At 42.2% G+C, this 20086-nt stretch overlaps 1 protein-coding gene across 1 annotated transcript in view; it reads right to left on the bottom strand.

The window, feature by feature from the left end:
• The window catches only part of LOC131313669 (zinc transporter 8-like), a 31514-nt gene extending 12371 nt beyond the window's left edge, over window positions 1-19143 (bottom strand). The window contains exon 1 of the mRNA XM_058342112.1: window positions 18509-19143. Within this exon, the coding sequence (XP_058198095.1) occupies window positions 18509-19105 (597 nt within the window). The 5' untranslated portion in view covers window positions 19106-19143. The remainder of the gene's footprint in view (window positions 1-18508) is intronic.
• Between the last annotated feature and the right edge of the window lie 943 nt (window positions 19144-20086).

Below are 20086 nucleotides of genomic sequence, written 5' to 3'. Positions count from 1 at the left end.
TAGCTTGGTTATCCGCGGTACGGAGCCAATGCAAATGATTTTGAAAGGTTGGGTGTGTTTAAACAAAGTGGTTTTTGAAAGGTTGATTTGTAAATGAAAATGTTGGCACAGTCTACGAAGAGTCACGTAGGAGAAATAAAGAAAATCTTGAACACCAACGATAGTTGATTAACGAATGTGGATGTGTCATTGTTAGCTGTGTATACATGTATCATGTGGAAATCGATGTTTGTTTAACCTGTTGTTTGTAAGTTATGGGTTAGCGGGTATGGGATTTCTCTGCTGAGCTTTGTAGCTCACGGTGTTGCCTTTTTGGTGACCCTGACATATTATATCGGTGGTGACGCTGGTATACTGTGTCAGATTTTGTAGATAATCAGGGTAAGCAGATCACCGTGGAGGCTTTTGAAGCTGAGGAGCTGGCAAGAATGGAGGAGCAAGAGGAGCTGTAGTTAGGAACCCTAGAAACCCCCTCCATTTGTGTAAATATTAAACTCTTGTGGGAGTTTTGTTGTAATAAGAGCCAGACTCCATTTTGAGGTTTTTAATGAAATTGTCTTTTTAATGTACCCAAAATTCGGGGCGTTACATCCTCTCTTTGCAGCTCCAACCTACCACCATCCCTCCCTATAAATACCCCTCTCCTTCTTCCATTGAAAGGGTTAACAATTTCAAAAAGGTTCCAACAAAAAAGATATTCAAAAGGGTTAGAAAAATCAAAAGCTTCCAAGAACATAGTTTGTTCTTCCTCTTCCATCACACAACCATTCAAACACCTCATTCAAGTCTCAAACCTCAAAGCTCAATCATCCGTTCAAACTCGATTTAGGTATAGCATACCTACTGTTTTCCGTTCTAATCCCTGGGGGGGGGGCTGGCAGGGCCAAGGCTGGTAATCAATACCAGTCCTGACCCTAAAGCTCTCAAGGTTTCAAAAACCGTTGCGGTAGGAACCAGCACGCGTCGGTCCCATTCTCACGCGCGCCACTCTGTGGCTGCGTGCGCAGGACGGTGTGGGGATTGGTTTCCTACTGTTTTATGTCTTTTACTTTGTATAGATCACTGTAAGCATGTTAACAACCAATTTACTGCTTTCTTTTGTTAGAATTGCTAGTTTTAGTTCAATTTGTATTTCGATTGCTTTGGGATACCCTTGGGATCGTTCTGGATATGTTCCAGAACCCAGAAACATGTAAACCAAACACTGGTTAAAAGGCTTAGACACGTGCGCGCCAGGGCGCAACACTTGCATGGCAGAGCGCAACATGCGTGCGCCGGAGTGCCATACGCACGCGCTAGTCTATCTCTGACCAGTGAGTGGCCTTGCACGGGTAACTTGGCCTTAGGCCTCTATTTTTGTCCCCACGTTGTTTATGGGGTATTTTGTTAATTTATAGGACTTTTCAACCATCTAAACTGTATATTATAACTGCTTAGAACTGTTTATCAACTGTTTGGTTTGTCCTAGGTGTGCACTGGTCCTTCCAAAGCCCAGAGGGTTTGAAAATAAGAGTTGTGGGCTTAGGCTTACTGGTGCGCGTAGGTCGTGTAATAGCGCGCGCAGGTGTGATCAACGTACAGTGACTTGATCATTGCATGCTGGTTTCCACCTGCGCATGACACTCCAAAACAGGGACATTCCAGTCTGTTTAACCTCTAACAACAGTCTGTTTTCATCCTATACTAACTGTTTCAATAAGCGAGCATGCTATCGATCACATCCTGCAAAATGTTACAGCTTTAATCCCCATTAAATTGTTGCCCCGCCCTAATTGGCTAAAGAATTGATTAATCAAATAGAATCGCAAATGTTTTTGCAAATGCTTAAGTAGATACCGATCTCCGGATTGAGTGAGAGGGGTGCCTTAAAACCCTTCCCCTCTCGTAACCTGGCTCCCGAACCCAGATATGGTTATGACGGACTGGTGCTTTCACCTTTTTCAAAATAAACAGCGCAGCGAGCGTTTTAAGTTCTGTTCCTTGGGTGTCGGACCTTCAAACCCAAGTGGCGACTCTGATTTGAGCGCTCGTCTGCCAAAAAGCGCGCTTATCGATCCGCCTTTTTCCGGGCATGCTGCCCACAACTTGTAATCAACCACTTGGCAGGAACATTCAAATGCTATAGTGAGGACTTAGCTCCTTATTACATGGCAGTCGTGCAATTAATTCAAGATTTTGACAATGTCACTATCAAACACGTTTCAAGGAGTATGAATACTGAAGCCAACACTCATCTTCCACCAGCGGTAGAAGAGGAGGACGAGGACGATGTGGATGTTCATGCAGAACCTGTCTTTGTCGTGGATCCAAATCATGCAGGGCGTCTCGTTGTTTGGCCCACTCCTACAGAGGCTCGTGCGCCTGCTTCAAACCCGAACATTGCTGTTGTTAGGCCTATTCAAAACCCTAACATGGCCGCTCTTATGGCCAAAATGGAGGAATCCATCTCCAAATCCGAAAAGATCAGCGCAGGAGGAATTGACCTGGATCGTCTGTGCCTGTACCCTAATGCTAGGCTTCCCGACAAATTCAAGATGCCTAACTTGGTTAAGTTCGACGGGAGCGGTGATCCTAGAACTCATCTCTTTGGCTATCATGCTGCAATGAAGCTGCTGGGTGTGGAAAGTGAGGCTATGTCTTAACTATTCCCACAGACCCTCTCTGGGCCCGCTTTTCAATGGTTTCTGTCTCCTGACATCTCCAAAAGAAGAACTTGGGAAGACATTGGAGCTGCCTTTGTTGCATAGTATAATTACAACTCTCAGCTCAAGATGACTACTCGTGAATTAGAATCCACCAAAATGGAAGCAAAGGAGTCCTTTGCAGATTTCGTTAAGAGGTGGAGAGCCAAATCCGCTCAAATGACTGATCGCCCGAGCGAGAGAGATCAGCTTCGCATCATCTCTCGCAATCTTCAGCCTGACTATGCTAAGCACCTCGTGCTAGTTCAAGCATCTGCCAACTTTGAGACTTTCTTCGAGTCTGGCCTAGCCGTTGAGGATGCACTGCAGAGTGGAATTCTGCCTAGGGGAGAATTCTCCTCACAAAAAGGTAAGCCGAGGGCTTACTCTAGAAATAGTAGCGCGTTGTTCGATAACAGCAACTACTCCAATACAGCTACAAGTGGGAGCGATGCTCCGGCTTTCGACTCCAATCGTGCTGCCGATGTTAATTAGGTTCAAAACGCCCAAAGCTACCGGGCCCGAACCCAACCTCGAAATTTCTCTGTCTTCGAAGCACATCTGTCCGCAGTGATGGAAAAACTCGTCAAGTTTGGGCATCTCAAATCTTTGACCCCAACTTCCCCACCAAAAGTCCTACCTGCTAGTTACAAGCATCACCTCTTCTGTGCCTTCCACCAAATGCCTGGCCATCCCACTGACGCGTGTTATCGTCTTCGACATGAGATTCAAGATCTCATTGACAATGGCATGGTTCAAGTTCCACCAAAGCCAAACGTCATTTCTAACTCCTTGCCTCAACACAACTCTGACCCTCTGGTTAGTCAGATATCGATCACCTCCACTCAAATCAACCTGAGCTCCACCATATTCAACCCTAGCCATTATATCGTCTCAGAAAGCCAACCCAAACCAATCGTATCCATCCCGTTCGAACTGAAGATTAACATGATGGCTGTAGGTTGGGCAATTAAGGTCTTCCCCGTCGACACTTGGATTGACAGTAATGAGGAGCTTACAAAGGAGCGGATTAACGGGCCGAGGTCCATTGTTCATGGGAACACCGAGTAGGTTTGGTTGAAGAAGCTGAGGAAGCCCAAAGTGCTGTTGCTTGGGCCTGATATCTCCTAAATCCCACCTCTCTGCGAGGAAGCCAAGGGTAACTATAAAAGTTGCATTTTCAAATCGCGTCTATTTTGCATTGACACTTTTGAGTCTGAGTCTGACATAGTGTCTGTCAAGTTGTCTAAGTCTAGCTCTGAGTCGGAGGTTGTGCCTCTTGGCCCTCTATGTCGTAGTTTCCATTCGAGTCTTTTGAAGTACTTAGTAACCCCGAGGGGCTTTCTTATGATATGCATTATCTTGCTTCTAAGTATTTTGCTGGCTTTTGAATAAATTGTGTCGACCCTGACAGGGAAATGTGTTCCCTCACCGAAAGGGAAGACGAAAGGCATGCTCAGCTTATTAATTGAAATTGTAGTTTTTAAAAAACTTGAAAGATGAGGTAGACCCTCGGCTAGTTCAAATTGGTTCAACACTGTCCCCAGAGGAGCATTGTGCCTGGTTAAACAGGCTCGAAGAGTTCATCGACGTCTTGGCATGGTCTCACAAAGACCTACCCGGTGTTGATCCCGAGATAAAGGAACATCAAATCCCCCTGCTACCGGATGCCAAACCATGTAAAGCGAAGCTTAGAAGGCTCCAGGCTTCATACTAGGTTCAAAGCAACAACAGCGGCGTTCCGCCAAGTACAAATCAGAAGGCATAAGAATGACCCAAAGTGAGACACTTTCAGCCGAAGCACTTTGGATCCTTCATTATCAAAGCCGTTTTATCTGGGGCTGCAGCTAAAGATCATCAACCTCGATCGCAACGGATTCAATACCTTGGTCAGCCTGGATTAACATAAGTGTTGCTTTTCCATGAGAGAAGCTCGTTGGGCTGAAAACCCCAAGGGTGGGCAGTTCCAAGCAATAGTTAGAGCAACCTACTAGACCAGAAACCTATGAATGCGGTATAGGCAAAAATAAATAGGTAATATTCTAAAGCTTGCTAGACCAAAGACCCGAATGGGCAGTTCTATGCAAAAGTTAGAGCGTAAAAGGTGAGGTAAAATACACAAGTGAACCTTAACCTGAACTACGTTTTGACCTGATTCCCCAAAATGGGATACGTAGGCAATCTCTCTTTGAGACTCGGTCACAATCTATCAATTTGATCCAAGGCTTTGGTGCATTGCTGTGGTCGAGAATAAGACAAGCTTCATCTGTGCAGAAGGGGGAAAACCTTTTATTTTTCAATCTTATTTCAAACTACTACTTCAATTTCAAAGCTGAGCGAAAGCCTTAAAAGATTTTAAGCATCAAAAATAGAATGAAATACTAGCGAGGCCTAGCGGCTCACAGTTTATTCTAAGTTCAGCGAAGTCTGGTGTAAGCAGCAGCAACAGACTTGTATTCATGCGCGCAAGTTTGAGGTTCACGTGCGCTTGTTCATAGTTATGCGCGTTGGTCTCAACTCTGCACGCGCTGCTTCAATTCCAGCAGCAAATAATTGCAGTCAGCTACTGCCTTCGAGTCCTAATCAAAGGGCTTTTGCCAAGTTTGGTCATACCGTACAGCTCATATGGACCTAATGTGACTGCATGGGGGTGTCAGTTTCAGTTCGGGCCTATATGAGTCATCATTTACGTCTTATGTCCGTTTTGTGACATTTTTTCAGTTTTTCAATCCATTGTCGTTTCGGGATGCTTTTTCCAATTTTGTTAGTTTGTACAGGTCATTATACAGCTATTTGACCTTATGCAAGTGTCAGTTTCACTTGTCTAAGGGGATATTGTGAGTTTTGGCACGTTAATGCCCAAAATTTCATTATTTTTCATGTGTCTAAGGGTCCGCGTTGTATCCTGGGGCTTTTTCTCCCTTTTCGTTTGAGCTAGGTGAGTTTATGCATGTGCACATATCTGTTTATTGACTCAGTTCACTTGTCAATGCAAATTAGATATTAGCGGATGGTTTACATGTCAATAAACTGGAAAATGCAATTTTTACATTGGTACCCTAGTATCTGTAACCCATAAGCTGTGGAATCTCGTGGACAATAAGGGCACATCAGCCCAAGGCCAAGTAAAGCATATCTCTGGGGCATGTCTGCCCAAGCATCGAGAAAGGGCGAGCAGGCCCAATACCGTTCCTATATCAATTGGGCACACTAGCCCACTCAATGTCTCTTTGTCTGGGTGCACATCTCAGAAGCAAAGACAGTAAAGTACTGGGCTCAGTGATAGTCCTTAAGCATCGTTGTCCTCCTAGGAGCCGCCCTTAGCTTGGGTCTGCATTTTCAATTTATGTATTCATATAGCATACATCTGTGCATATTGTGTATATCAATTGTTGAAAACAGGAAGGTGGCCAGTTTGTGGGAGCTTGTACCTAAATGGTTTCCATCAAGTCTTTGTTTGCCGAAGGATGCGATGCAATCTCCTGCGATTTTGTTATCGTTGGTCAGCGGATGCGAAGAAATCTCCCTGAATCTACGATTTGTTTGCAGAAGGATGTGATGCAATCTCCTGCGGTTTTGTTATCGTTGTTTAGCGGAGGCAATGGAAATCTCCATAATCCTCGATTTGTTTGCCGACGGATGCGATTGAAAATCTTCTACAACATTGTTCTCATAACAGGATGCAATAAAATCTTCTGTGGAACAAATCAATGATAGCCGGTCCTGTCCAACTCAATGACGATCAGCCATATCGTCCATTTCTATCTCAATCATTCAGCGATGATCAAGCATATCATCAATGACGGTCAGCCATATCGTCCATTTCCATCTCAATCATTCAGCGATGATCAGCCATATCATCAACGACGATCAGCCATATTGTTCGTTTCCATCCATCAACGACGATCAGCCATATCATCAACGACGATCAACCATATCGTCTATTTCCATCCATCAATGATGATCAGCCATATCATCAATGACGATCAGCCATATCGTCCTTTCAATCCATCAACGACGATCAGAATATCGTTCGATGGTCCACTCGTCCGCAACTATTTGTTCCCGAGGAGAGTTCGCCTCAGCCTGTCCCAAACGACTGCCTCGACTTCAGTCTATCTTCTCGCACATTTTCCAGTAGCCTTATTGCTCTGCCTCAGATGGTTTTTGATAAGAAGATTGGCTCTGATTCCCAACAGATGGATTTCAACCTGCCTTACACAACCTACCCGTGTTTGTCGGAATGCTTTATGCTGAGGAAAACTTGATCCCCAGCAACGATGGCCTGCCCCGTCCAAATATGCAGTGACAGCCTGTCCTGTCCTAATTCGATCAACAATCGGCGATTCACTCGTCCACTTCTACTTCCAGCCCCGGCAATGGACCGCCCGTCCATTCCACCAATCAGGTTCTTTAAGTTTACAAGTCTACTTTGCTAGTATGCTTTGTTCTGGATTGCCTTGAGGGGTGTCTAGAATTCTTTGACGTTACTTGTACCAAGTCGATGGTGCTTCAAGTGCCGTCAAAGAGGGACTACTGTAGACACTCCAATATGGGCTTCTAAATTAGTTTACTTTCGGTTTTTGATTCCCCAATGATTAAACGGATCAAAAACACCCCGGGAATGTCGAGTGTTTGAGCTTTGAGTGTTTGCAAAACCCTTGAATCTAATCTAGCCGAAGCCACTTCAAAAGCCAAAAATCCTACTGAAATGCATTGGTTGAGAGCCTGCGCATGCAGATCAACTTGACAGGTGTTGGTCAATCAATGGTCAAAGCTTGACCGTTGACCAACGCGTGATTAGGTAGTGCATGCGCGCGCAACTCCCAAACCCGCGCGCGCGGGTCAAGCTGCCATGTGTGGTCAACAGTCAAAGTTTGACCGTTGACCCACGCGTGCCAATGTGCAACCCACGCGCGCCAGACTGCCTCCTGCGCGCGCCGGAGCGCAACCAGCCCGTGCTGGAGCGCAATGCCTGTCCCTACCAACCTTTCTTAAGGAGGAAACTTGGCCACCAATGCAACCTCAGCCAACCTCGTGGACTGGATGAGCTCCTCCCTTTATAGCTCCAACCTACCACCATCCCTCCCTATAAATACCCATCTCCTTCTTCAATTGAAAGGGTTAACAATTTCCAAAAGGTTCCAACAAAAAAGAGATTCAACAGGGTTAGAAAAATCAAAAGCTTCCAAGAACATATCTTGTTCTTCCTCTTCCATCACACAACCATTCAAACACCTCATTCAAGTCTCAAACCTCAAAGCTCAATCATCCGTTCAAACTCGATCTAGGTATAGCATACCTACTGTTTTATGTTCTAATCCCAGAGGGGGGCTGGTAAGGCCAAGGCTGGTAATCAATACCAGTCCTGACCCTAAAGCTGGCAAGGTTTCAAAAACCGTCGTGGTAGGAACCAGCACGCGTCGGTCCCATTCTCGCGCGCGCCACTCTGTGGCTGCGTGCGCAGGACGGTGTGCGGATTGGTTTCCTATTGTTTTATGTCTTTTACTTTGTATATATCACTGTAAGCATGTTAACAACCAGTTTACTGCTTTCTTTTGTTAGAATTGCTAGTTTTAGTTCAATTTGTATTTCTGTTGCTTTGGGATACCCCTGGGATCATTCTGGATATGTTCCAGAACCCAGAAACATGTAAACCAAACACTGGTTAAAAGGCTTAGACACGTGCGTGCCAGGGCGCAACACTCGCGTGCCAGAGCGCAACATGCGTGCGCCGGAGTGCCATACGCGCGCGCTAGTCTGTCTCTAACCAGTGATTGGCCTTGCATAGGTAACTTGGCCTTGGCCTCTATTTTTGTCCCCACACTATTTATGGGCTATTTTGTAAATTTATAGGGCTTTTCAGCCATCTAAACTGTATATTATAACTGCTTAGAATTGTTTATCAACTGCTTAGTTTGTCATGTGTGTGCACTGGCCCTTCCAGAGCGCAGAGGGTTTGAAAATAAGAGTTGTGGGCTTAGGCTTACTGGCACGCGCAGGTCGTGTAGTAGCGCGCGCAAGTGTGATCAGCATACAGTGACTTGATCAGTGCATGCTGGTTTCCGCCTACGCACGACACTCCAAAACATGGGCGTTCCAGTCTGTTTAAACTCCCACAGCAGTCTATTTTCATCCTATACTAATTGTTTCAATAAGCAAGCATGCTATCGATCACATCTTGCGAAATGTTACAGCTTTAATCCCCATTAAACGGTTCCCCCGCCCTAATTGGCTAAAGAATCGATTAATCAAGCAGAATCGCAAATGTTTTCGTAAATGCTTAAGTAGAAACCGATCTCCGGATTGGGCGAGATGGGTGCCTTAAAACTCTTCCCCTCTCGTAACCTGGCTCCCGAACCCAGATATTGTTATGACGGACTGGTGCCTTCACCTTTTTCAAAATAAACAGCGCAGCGAGCATTTCAAGTTCGGTACCTTGGGTGTCGGACCTTTAAACCCAAGTGGTGACTCTAAATTAAGCCCTCGTCTGCCAAAAAGAGCGCTCATCGATCCGCCTTTTTCCGGGCATGCTGCCCACACCTTGTAATCAACCACTTGGCAGGAACATTCAAATGCTATAGTGAGGACTTAGCTCCTTATTACATGGCAGTCGTGCAATTAATTCAAGATTTTGACAATGTCACTATAAAACACGTTTCAAGGAGTATGAATACTGAAGCCAACAGCTTGGCTCAGGCCTAAACAGGCCTGAAGTTAGCTCCAGAAACTATTCACAAGATCATCACAGTCCAGAAGAGATTGTTACCTTCTGTGAGGAGAAGGGGTCTAGAACTGGAGGTATTTACTTCGGACTTCACAGAAGAAGAATCAGATGATGAACCCAAGAACGATTGGCGTACACCTATTATTTCTTTCCTAAAGAGACCTCATCGTAGGGCCTCTAGAAAGGTAAGAAGGAGAGCCATGAATTACATTCTCGTGGGAGACGAATAATACAAGGAAAGCCCTGAAGATGACTTACTTTTAAGGTGTTTAGGGCGCCCTGAGGCCATGAGAGTCATGAGTGAAGTCCATGAAGGAGTCTGTGGAGCCCATCAATCAGGGATAAAGATGAGATGGCTAATCAGAAGGTATGGATACTATTGGCCAACCATTTTAGAGGATTGTATTCGTTTTTCCAAAGGATGTTAGCCCTGCCAAGCCCATGGCCCAATTCAGCGTGTTCCTGCTGCTGATTATCATGTTGTGAACAAACCTTAGCCATTTAGAGGTTGGGCCCTTGACGTAATTGGAAAAATTTATCCTCTTTCTTCTAGAAATCATACTTACATCTTGGTAGCCACAGACTATTATACTAAATGGGCAGAATCAGTGCCATTAAAGTCCGTGGATCAACAAGAAGTAATCAAGGTGATCAAGGAAAGAATCATCCATAGGTTTGGATTGCCCGAGCATTTGGTTGCAGATAGGGGTACAATATTCATGGGAGAACAAGTGGTTAATTTCGTTGCATAGCAAAACATCATTGTTTCCAATTCTACTCCTTATTATGCATAAGGAAATGGCTAGGCCGAATCCACTAATAGGACTTTGGTCAATATTATAGAAAAAATGGTGGAAAATAATCCAAGGGCCTGGCACGAGTTGGTTTCTGAGGACTTATGGACCTACAGGACCTCAAAGAAGGAAGTCACCAATATAACTCCTTATATGTTGGTATATGGACACGATCCAGTCCTACCAATGGAGGTAGCAGTAAAGTCAGCAAGGATAGCATATCAACATGGCCTCACTCCTGTAGATTATACTCAAGCCATGCTAATAGAGCTTGAAGACTTAGATGAAGTTAGGCTCGCAGCCCTTGACCACATGTTGGTCCAGAAGAGAAGAGTTGCTAGAGCTTATGACAAACGTGTGAGGAGGAAGAGCTTTTCTGAAGGTGATTTGGTTTGGAAAGCTGTCTTTCCTCTAGGAGAAAAGAATTCAAGGTATGGCAAGTGGTCTCTAACGTGAGAAGGACCTTACCAAATTGCTCAAGTCCTTAGAGGTAATGTGTATCTTCTAATGGACTTAGATGGTGGTTTACATAGACATTTGACAAATGGGAAGTACCTGAAGTATCATTATCCTACTATGTGGGAAATAAGAGATTTTGGGGAAAATCAATCTAACAAATCATAGAAGAATTTGCAAGCAAGGCCTAAGCGGAGGCCATGATACCTGTCATGCAAAAGTTCATAAAGGCCTCAAGTTTAGGCCACAAATTACCAAACTAAACTAGTGCCTCTGGCCATTTAAAGGAAAGTTCCAAGCTAGGCACGAAAATGAGAATGTAAAGTTATTACAGGCCCAAATCAAAAGAAAGAGTAAGTTCTTGGAGATCAAGACCTACAGAAGGCCTTCGAGACTGTTTTTGAGATTTTCCCAGGAGGTGTCAAAACTGGCAAGCTGGGCTTCATGTGTTTCCCGCTGCCCACGGAGACTTGGAACTTCCTTAACCAGGAGGTTCAATTTCATCTTTTGGCTCTTGGATCCAGCCTTCAGCTCATCATGGTGTTGGGCCAGGTCTTCGGATTCCATCCGAAGATCATCTAGACGACCTTCAGCTTGTGCCAATTTGCCCTTGAGGTCTTGGGTTTATGTGGAAGTAGCAATGACGTTTGCTTCATTGGTCTTGATGTCCTCCTTCAACTGATTCCATTAAATGCTAAATCTAGTAAGCTCCATGTCAACGGCCTCCAATTCTGACAACTTGGCATTTATCTTGTTGAGCTCGTGGGTGGAGAAGTCATGGGACTTGATCATGTTGGGGAATTCTTTTTTAAAGTACTAGAGAGAGGTCTCCTTTGTTCTCAAGGCTTGGAACTTTACCAACACATCCATGGCCTTTTTGATGTTTGAAGCCATGGCGGGATGAACTACTGCCTTGAAGTTCTGGAGAAGGGCCATTCTGAGGGCTGTTTTGGCCTCAGCAACTTCTTCTAAAGTGAACTGGAATTGAGAAGTTGAGCCAAGACCACTGCTTGAAGTGCCAGAGGCAACTACCTTCAACAGGTCCTGGGCAGATTGGAACAAAGAATCCAGGTCTTCGTCTTCTTCCTCTTCTTGCATATTGACAAACTCAGGTTCAACGAGAGGATCAATTAATGGAATGGGCTGGGTGACCGAAGACCTAGGCTTCTCTAGAGTCCTCGAGGATGCTTCATGTTTGGGTTCTTGCTTAGGCATGTCTACTCCTTTCTCTTCTGCCTCTACCTCTTCTTCAAAGTAATCGTCAAGTTCCTGGGGATCGAAAACAAGGGAAAGTTGATGATAATATGGAGCCATAAACGTTGTGAAATTCGTGTCACAATACATCCTTACAATAGGATTGTGTTCGGTGGCAAACACGGTGTTTTTAGAGTCAGCTGGTGTGGGAGTTTTCTTTCTCAACCTCTTCTTTTCAGACATAACAGATTCAGCTTGCCTTTCTTTGCCCTTGGAGGTGGCTTGTGAAAAGGAAGGTTAGTAAGGCATTCAAATAGAGCATAAAAGGCAGAGCCAAGAAGAGCACAGACCTTTTCCGAGGGGTCAGTTTCAGGAGAGCTGGTCTTGGCACTGCTTCTTGTCCTACTAGCAACCACTTTCTCAGAGGCCTATAGAAGAGATAAAGCATAATTACCTTATTCAGAAGGACTAAGCAAAGGGCTAAAGAATTTATACCTTTGGCCATTGCCTTTTGGCAGTAGTCTTCAACCTATTTGATCTTTGAGCAGAGGGGATCGCAGAAACTTCGTTTGGCACATTTTCTGAACCTGCAGAAGAAGAGAAAAAATTAGTCCAGATTTCGAAAGCTTAAAGAGATCAAAGCATTAAAAGACCTCTTAATTACCTTTTCTCTTAACACTTGAGATCGGGGAAGGACTGATTTATTGTAAGGTTACAGTTATGCCAGGTTCAGGAAATCTATCAGGGCTGGGCAAAAGATTGGTCAGGGCATCCAAGTACGGAGTTGAAAAGTGCATCTTTATGTAACCTCCCACCAGCTATCGAATTTGGCTCCCTTATCAGTACGCTCAACATAGGCATGGAGGGCAAAGTTCTTCCTTAGCTCAGGGAGAAGGTTCCTAACTCTTTCCAGTTCTCTCGGCTGGATCACAGACCTGTCAGTAAAGTCCTCATTCAATGATTGATATCGGGGCACTGGAGTAAGCTGACAAAGGCCAAACTGCCTGGCAAATTGAGCTGCATTGTAGTACTCGACTCCACATTTATAATTTGTTAGAGTGAAGGCCATCCCATACATGAGGTCCCGTGAGATCAAGAAGCTGGTCCAGATCTCCATGTGATCATCATAATTATCTCTAGGGCCTGACGCACCTCGTGTCAGCCACCAAGGTACGGTGTCTCTTGCAAAGGGTAACCAATTCTTTCCCATCCCCATAAGTTCATGGTAGAAAAACTTAAAATATACACCAAATGCATATCTGAGGCCACGGGTGTCAACATAGTGGAGACCATAGCAAGTATTTTCTGAGTTTTTATTCATGGGTGGGTCGAACTTGGGAAAATAGGACCATAACCACAGGGTTATGATTCGTAGTGGACCGGGGGCAAAAATAAACTTGTTGCTTATCAATTCTTTCATGCCACGGTAGATATGTGCCAAGACTAAAGGACCTAGTGCTAGCTTCTGCCTCGAAGCTAGGGCACAGGCCAGATCTATGAAGTCTTTGGTAACTCTATTTGCAGAGACACAGAAAATAAACTTGTTCAACCAGTAAAGGAGAAAAGCTACATGTTCACCGTCTTCGACAGGGCCTTTTTTGGCATAGTGATTTATGATCGGGTAGAAGGACAAAGGTTCTTTGTACTCAAACTAAGGAGTTTTTTGAGACAAAAAGTAGTTGGCCTCGAAGTGAAGACGGAGGCCTATCAAGAAGGCAATATCATGAAGAGTAGGACTCATAAGGCCTACCTTGAAGTGAAAAGAGTTCGTTGTAACTTACCAGAATTGAGAGGCAGCAAGGAATAGGTTCTTGTCCATGTCAATTAGGGATCGACAGAGTAGGATGGCATCTTGGATCTCTATTTGTCTCCACAAATCACCTTTGGCCTCCAACATTCGATCGAGCCATTCCACGTACTTTGCATCAGGCCTATGCCAAAGTCAATTGGGAATATCTGTAGAGAATCGATTCCAATCAAGGCATGGGGACTCGAAGGGAAGGATATCTACTGCCAGTGGGTATATTGGGGCGAGTTAAGAAGGAAATCCTAACTGGAAAGCAGGCCAAGACCAACCCAATCAGCATTAGCAATCACCAGAACATCGTTAGTAATTGCTATGTGCTCCTTGGCCAAGATTTTTTGGATCTGTACAGCGAGGCTATTAGGGTTTGGAGGTGGTGCATGGGCTTTGTGGGTAGCCATCTCTGCTGAGGACCAGAAACATAGACGGAAGCAATGGAGGGTTAGGGTTTTTTCTGGGTTACTTTCAAGTAAGAAGATATGAGGCAGAGAAGATGTAGAGAGAGAATAGAAGGACAAGAATGGGGTTTTATGGGTGACGGTACAAGATGAAGGAGACGTCGTTGCACTTATCTCTCCTCATGTTCAAAATTTAAATGGCAATTGAAAGGATTAGACTCTTGATTGGCCCGAAGAAGAGCCCTGGCAGCTTCAAAAGCTGCATGGAGGCCAATGCAAGGCCTGGGGTGATGCCACGTGTTCCCTAGGCCTAAAGAGGTGGTAATTATTACAGCTCATAGGACTCTTCGGTGGGGTTTCTATCTCGGAATTTGTTGGGATTTGGTTCAAGACGAAGGTGAGGAGTCCGAATCCAATTAAAGATGTATATTGGAATTTAAAAAGTTGTTAGGCTCGGTTTAAGCCTGATTAACTTTTAAATTTAAACATTTGAGGATTTAAAAGGATATTAGGCTAAACCTAAGCCTAATCATCTTTTTCTTTCAAATTTGATGATAAGGACTCATTTGGTTTGCCAAAAACTGTACTCTGTCCTAATTTACAAACCTAGATCTTGAACAAGATCAAGGCATGGGGGGCATTGTTTACACCCGTTTTTGGCACCTAGTCCTAGACTAGCATTGGCGGCCATTTAATCGAAATTCAATTAAATTTGGCCATAAAGTGGAGAGTTATTGGGTTGAGAGTAATGGGCCAATGCAATATTAATTGGACCCGATTAGTTTGAGTCCAATCCAAGTGTGCACCTAAAAAATCATAGGCTATGGGTTACAGTATTTGAAGAATAAAGGAAGGCCATTTAATTTTTGCAAGGCTTTTTATACAAGAGGCCCATTGTTGAATTATTCTGGAGGAACCTCACAGAAGAAAAAAAAAAGGCGGGCGACTATTCGCAACCCCTTATTTTCTCCATTAGCCCATCAAAATTTTCCAAATAATTACAACATGAGCCCCCAATGCAAAATGTCCAAGTTGCCCTTCTAACTTTTTAGACAAAAACAATTTCGGTAACTAACTGTCGAAAATATATATATATTTCGGTAACTATCTGTTAAAAATATATATATGATTTGGTAATTAACTGCCGAATTCTAGTATATACTTCGGTATTAGGTTACCGAAAATTTATTTGACAATATTATATTACTGAAAATTAGAAAAGTCTTATATATACACATTTCGGTAATTGATTGCCGAAAATATATAAACATTTTGGTAACTAACTGTCGAAATTATTTAAATATTACGGTATTCAAATGTCGAAAACATTACATTTTTTCGGACCTGAAATGCCAAAAATAAAGGGAGGAGAGGGGTATAATAGGAAGATTTGGGGAAATTAATGGGTTATATGGAGTAAATAAAGAGAAATTAATGGGTTATATGGAGTAAATAAAAGAAGTGGGCTAATGGAGAAAATAAATGATTGCGAATAGTCGCCCCCGAAAAAAAAAAGCAAGTTAGTGGGATTGTTTTGCCATATGGCCATTTGACTGGGTCAAATAGCCCATGAGTTACTGAGTGCCACGAGAATAGGAAATGGAGGAAACTCATTATCCTATTAATTGTCCATAATTTCGAAGAGAAAAAATAGGAGAGGCCCACTAGCCTTTCTCAACTTTTGGTAACTACTCACTCACTCATGATGGAGGAATCATGGGACGCGTGGCGCCATATGGTGAAGGCTGGAAAATCATTTGCATGCAAAACCGTGGGATCACTTGGCCTATAAATAGAAGAACTCAAGAAGAAAAAATGGTTCACACACCAATCAAACTCAACGCTTAAAATCAAAGCCTTCCCGGCTAGTAAAGCAATTATCTCACTTCTCTCACATTCACTCAATTACTTCTTCAAGTAATTCGAGTTTCTATCTCTCTTGTACCCCAAACTTTATCATTACGACATAATAAAGTTATTCCATCTTTCTTGTACCTCCAACTTTATTATGAACTTTATTATTACGACATAATAAAGTTATTCTACGTTGTTACTTCTTTTCCTACACGGTTAGAAAATTATTAAGTTCTCGCTCGTAGAGGCAAAACTACGAACCAACACTGCAATCCAGCCCTTAAGTTTACAGCACGGTCGCTCTTACAGATTCGAAGTCAGAGAAGGGACCTTCAGCCCTTACGTTAAACGCGACAAGTTTTGGCACGCCCCAGCTCAGCCCTTGAGCCATTTCGGAGCTGAACACAAGTGATCATAAATTGCTCTCCGATTTTTAATGCTTTAGCGCGACGGTGCATTGGCAAATCTTTTGATCAGTCACAAAGGCTCTCTAGAGCAAAATAAGGTAATGAGAAACATAGTGATCGAGTCTACAAAAGTTTTTTGTATTTTTCCTCCCATGAGGATCACAATCCTCGTTACGAGAGAAATCCTGCAATAATGTTGGTTTTTCACATCACAAAATTTTATCCACAAACTTCCTTTATTCTCCCTTTTCTTTTCTGTCAAACAAAAACACAGATAAGACAGAGACAAAGAAAAACATGCAAAATTCCATGTAGCATCAAAATCAATAATTGAATGTAGAATCACAATAAACCAGATAAAACCAAACAATCCCAACAAAATGTGCCTACGAAAACGACCTTTTCAAATTTCAATTGATTCATGGTGTGGGAAATGTTGGGATATCAAAAGAACTTTTAATAATGCCAAAATGGCATAGAAGCAAGAAAAAGCTATGGTACACGTAGCAATGTAACTATTTCTTTTTTTCACATTATGTACTTTTTTTAATTTTATTTTATGTTATGTGCTTTTTGGCATTGTAATGTATAGGCATGTATTGTAAAAAAAATTATTTGTACATATTTGTGGGTGCGTTACGAAGCTTATATTTAGTTATAAATTTTATGGCTCAGCTCCCCTAAAAAAGGAGATCGATATGAACGACCGATATACTAATTGTTGAAACCCATTTAGTTAATAGTAGCTAACACCACATTAATTTCTATTCTACACCATAATCTTGCAACTTTGTTAACGTAAGAATTTTTTTTTTTTTGGTAACTCCGGTGTCATTGTTTGGGCCAATTTAAGTGCACTTCAACTAACATGCACCATATGGCCGGGGTGACTCTAGGATTCTTTTTTCCAGCTGTTTAACGATTTTGATTTTTATCATACGGTGAAAAAGGTCAAGTCAGTCTCTACTTAACAGGAGTAACATTATATGACGAAGAAACTTTTTCTTGGCTTAGTTTATCCAATTTTGAAAAGTCATTACTACTATTTTTTGGTTTGTTTACTACATTCCAATCGAGTAATTAAGTAGGTTTAACTCATATGATACACGAAAAGTACAAATCAACACCAATCGATATCTTGTACTTTCATCTTAAATTTTATTTTGATATTTTTGTTTATTTTTTTTAGATTCACATTGTATTTTTTGAATTAATCACTCGCTCGACAAGGAGAATTTATAAAGTAAAAAATTGTGATCAAAAGCGAAAAAAATTCACTAAAGACAAAAAAAAAAAAATACCAACAAGTGAGATTTTTTATTTACTTTTGTCTTATATGAAATTTTTTCTCTTGTTCGGTCCACGTTTTTTATTTTTCTAATTCATCTTGTCGAAATGAATTAATGGTTACCCAAAATTTACAAAGAAAAGTTAAATAAAAAATTACGAACAATAAATAATACCTTAAAAATTTGGGAAGACCGGGTATTTAGTCTTGTGAAATTGATTAGGTCATGAGTACTCCACAAACCAAAATATTTTTGAACAGAAAGATGGAAGAAGTAGATTTTTCCTGATGGGAAAAGTTCGAACTGAACTGAATTTGCCCAACAGGCTTGCTTTTGGCCCAGCGTTGTGGAAAAGCAGCACCAGTGCCGTAAGGTTAAAGTATAAATGGTGCTACGTACGTTGGGGTCTGTAATCTATTAATTCACTAGTACTAAAAGCATCTCCAATGTAATAATCAAAACTAAAAGGTTGCTAAAATTAGCAATGTTTGCTCAAAAAAGTGCTCATATTGTAATAATCAAACTTAAAAACCTCTTAGCAACTCATCAAATTTTGACCTTTGAATAACCAAACTTAACAACTTTTACCAATAACCAAAACTCAATAACCAAACCCAATAACCAAATTCATAACTAAAAAATTATAAAACACCTCACATTAGAATCGTCTCATCGAGACGAATAATTTGGTGTGGTCGGGTGCGTGATTGGAACTCGTTTGCAATTGGACATAGGTGCATTACGTATTGTGGGGGTTTTTTTTATAGGGATACAAAAATAATCAATATGAAGATCAAGTTTGTTAGGTTTGATTATGAACTAAATGGATAATCAAATTTTGACGTGGCACATTTTGGTTATCAATTTTGATTATTCCCATTGCGGATGCTCTAATAACGCTTGCCTGGGAAATGACACGATTCCGAATAAGTTCTGATGAATCCGACCGCTGCAAAACAAGGGCACGGGCTCTATGAACTTGCCCTGTACTATTTCCTCCTCCTCCTCCATCACTCTCCTCGTCTCCACTAACCACCGGCCGAGCTTTTCTCAGCTCCGCCCTCTTATGGTACCCGGTAGCGAAAGCCTCCATCATCAGAGCCCCAATCACCGAACTCATCGCTATAAGCCCAGCAAATGGAAAATCCCCCCACAGGTTTTCCAAGCACGGGCTCGATAAGCTGTCGAAAGCGTCGGGAAGAATGTGAATGAATCCGGTGGCCATGATCACGCCAGCAGCAAAGGCCTTGATCAGGAAGTGGGGCCCACTGTTGGGTTGTAATGCCGATATGTTTTGGAGTAAAAGTGGGAGGGAAATTCCGAGGGCGCTTGAGATTAGGATTGAGGCTATTGCGATGAGCTTGTATTTGAATGCCTCTGTTCTGTCTTGGTCTTTGTACTCTGTTTCGCATGTGCATTTTGCTTGGGATAAGGTGGGTTGGAAAAGAATGGATAGAAATAAGAGCACAAGTATGTTTGGGTAGGAGGAGGCTTTTTTCATGGTTTTAGGTGGAGAGAGAGAGAGAGAGAGAGAGAGAGAGAGAGGGGATATGTGGAGATGTATTTATGTTAAAGAGAAACAGTGATGCTGATAAGATATGGTTTAATCATCATGGTTGGATAAGACGGTTGAGCTCTTGTAGCATCTCTAATTGTCACGCTCCAAATTCTGGAGCATGATCAGTCGAGAACCATGAAGCAATCATGGAACGTGAAATCTAATTGAAAAATACTTTAACAACTCGAAAGTAATAAAAGAGAAACTGAATATTTTATTAAACCAAGATGACACAATATCCGATATTCTCCAACTCCAAATTTCCTCAATGAAATTGCTAATAAATAAAAGTGCGGAAGCTATTTGACATGAGAAAAAAAATAAAAATGCAAATGCCCTAGGGTTCAAACAAAAGGTCCCAATAATGCCATAGAGTCCACTACAGTGCTCCATAAGCTAACCTGAAAAAATGTGGAATAAATCTGTCAGCTGAAAGCTCAGTGAATAGTTAAGCATGCTAAGAGTAACAAGTACAAAATGGCATACGTATAGACGAACGATATCTAAGGGTTCCAATGGAATGATTTCAATTGAATAATGATTGTGGCTCAACAATTAGTATCAAGAGGGTTAATAACTGATTAATGAATAAAAGGATCAATAAGTTGAATCACAACAATACACATTTATACCAAACAGTCTGCCAAGAATATCATATAATGACGAACCACAATAACATGGGATTCCAAATCAAAGTGGGAATCATATTTTCCAATTATCACAGGATGGCGCCTGGGACTTCTTTTCTCTAAGTTGATCCAGAATAGGATCACATGGTATTTCACAAGTTTTTTCCTATCTGTTGAGCACTAGAGTCACAAGGTATTTCATAAGTCTTTTCCTTAGAGGCCAAAGTCATCACGATATTTCATGAGTATTTTCCTTGGACTTTCAAAAAATATAAACAAAATTCATGGTCCCAAC

This window comes from Rhododendron vialii, chromosome 13a (assembly GCF_030253575.1).
Source record: "Rhododendron vialii isolate Sample 1 chromosome 13a, ASM3025357v1".
Lineage (NCBI taxonomy): Eukaryota > Viridiplantae > Streptophyta > Magnoliopsida > Ericales > Ericaceae > Rhododendron > Rhododendron vialii.
Note: the sequence above shows the minus strand (reverse complement) of the source record. Positions and strands in the feature narration are given on the sequence as shown.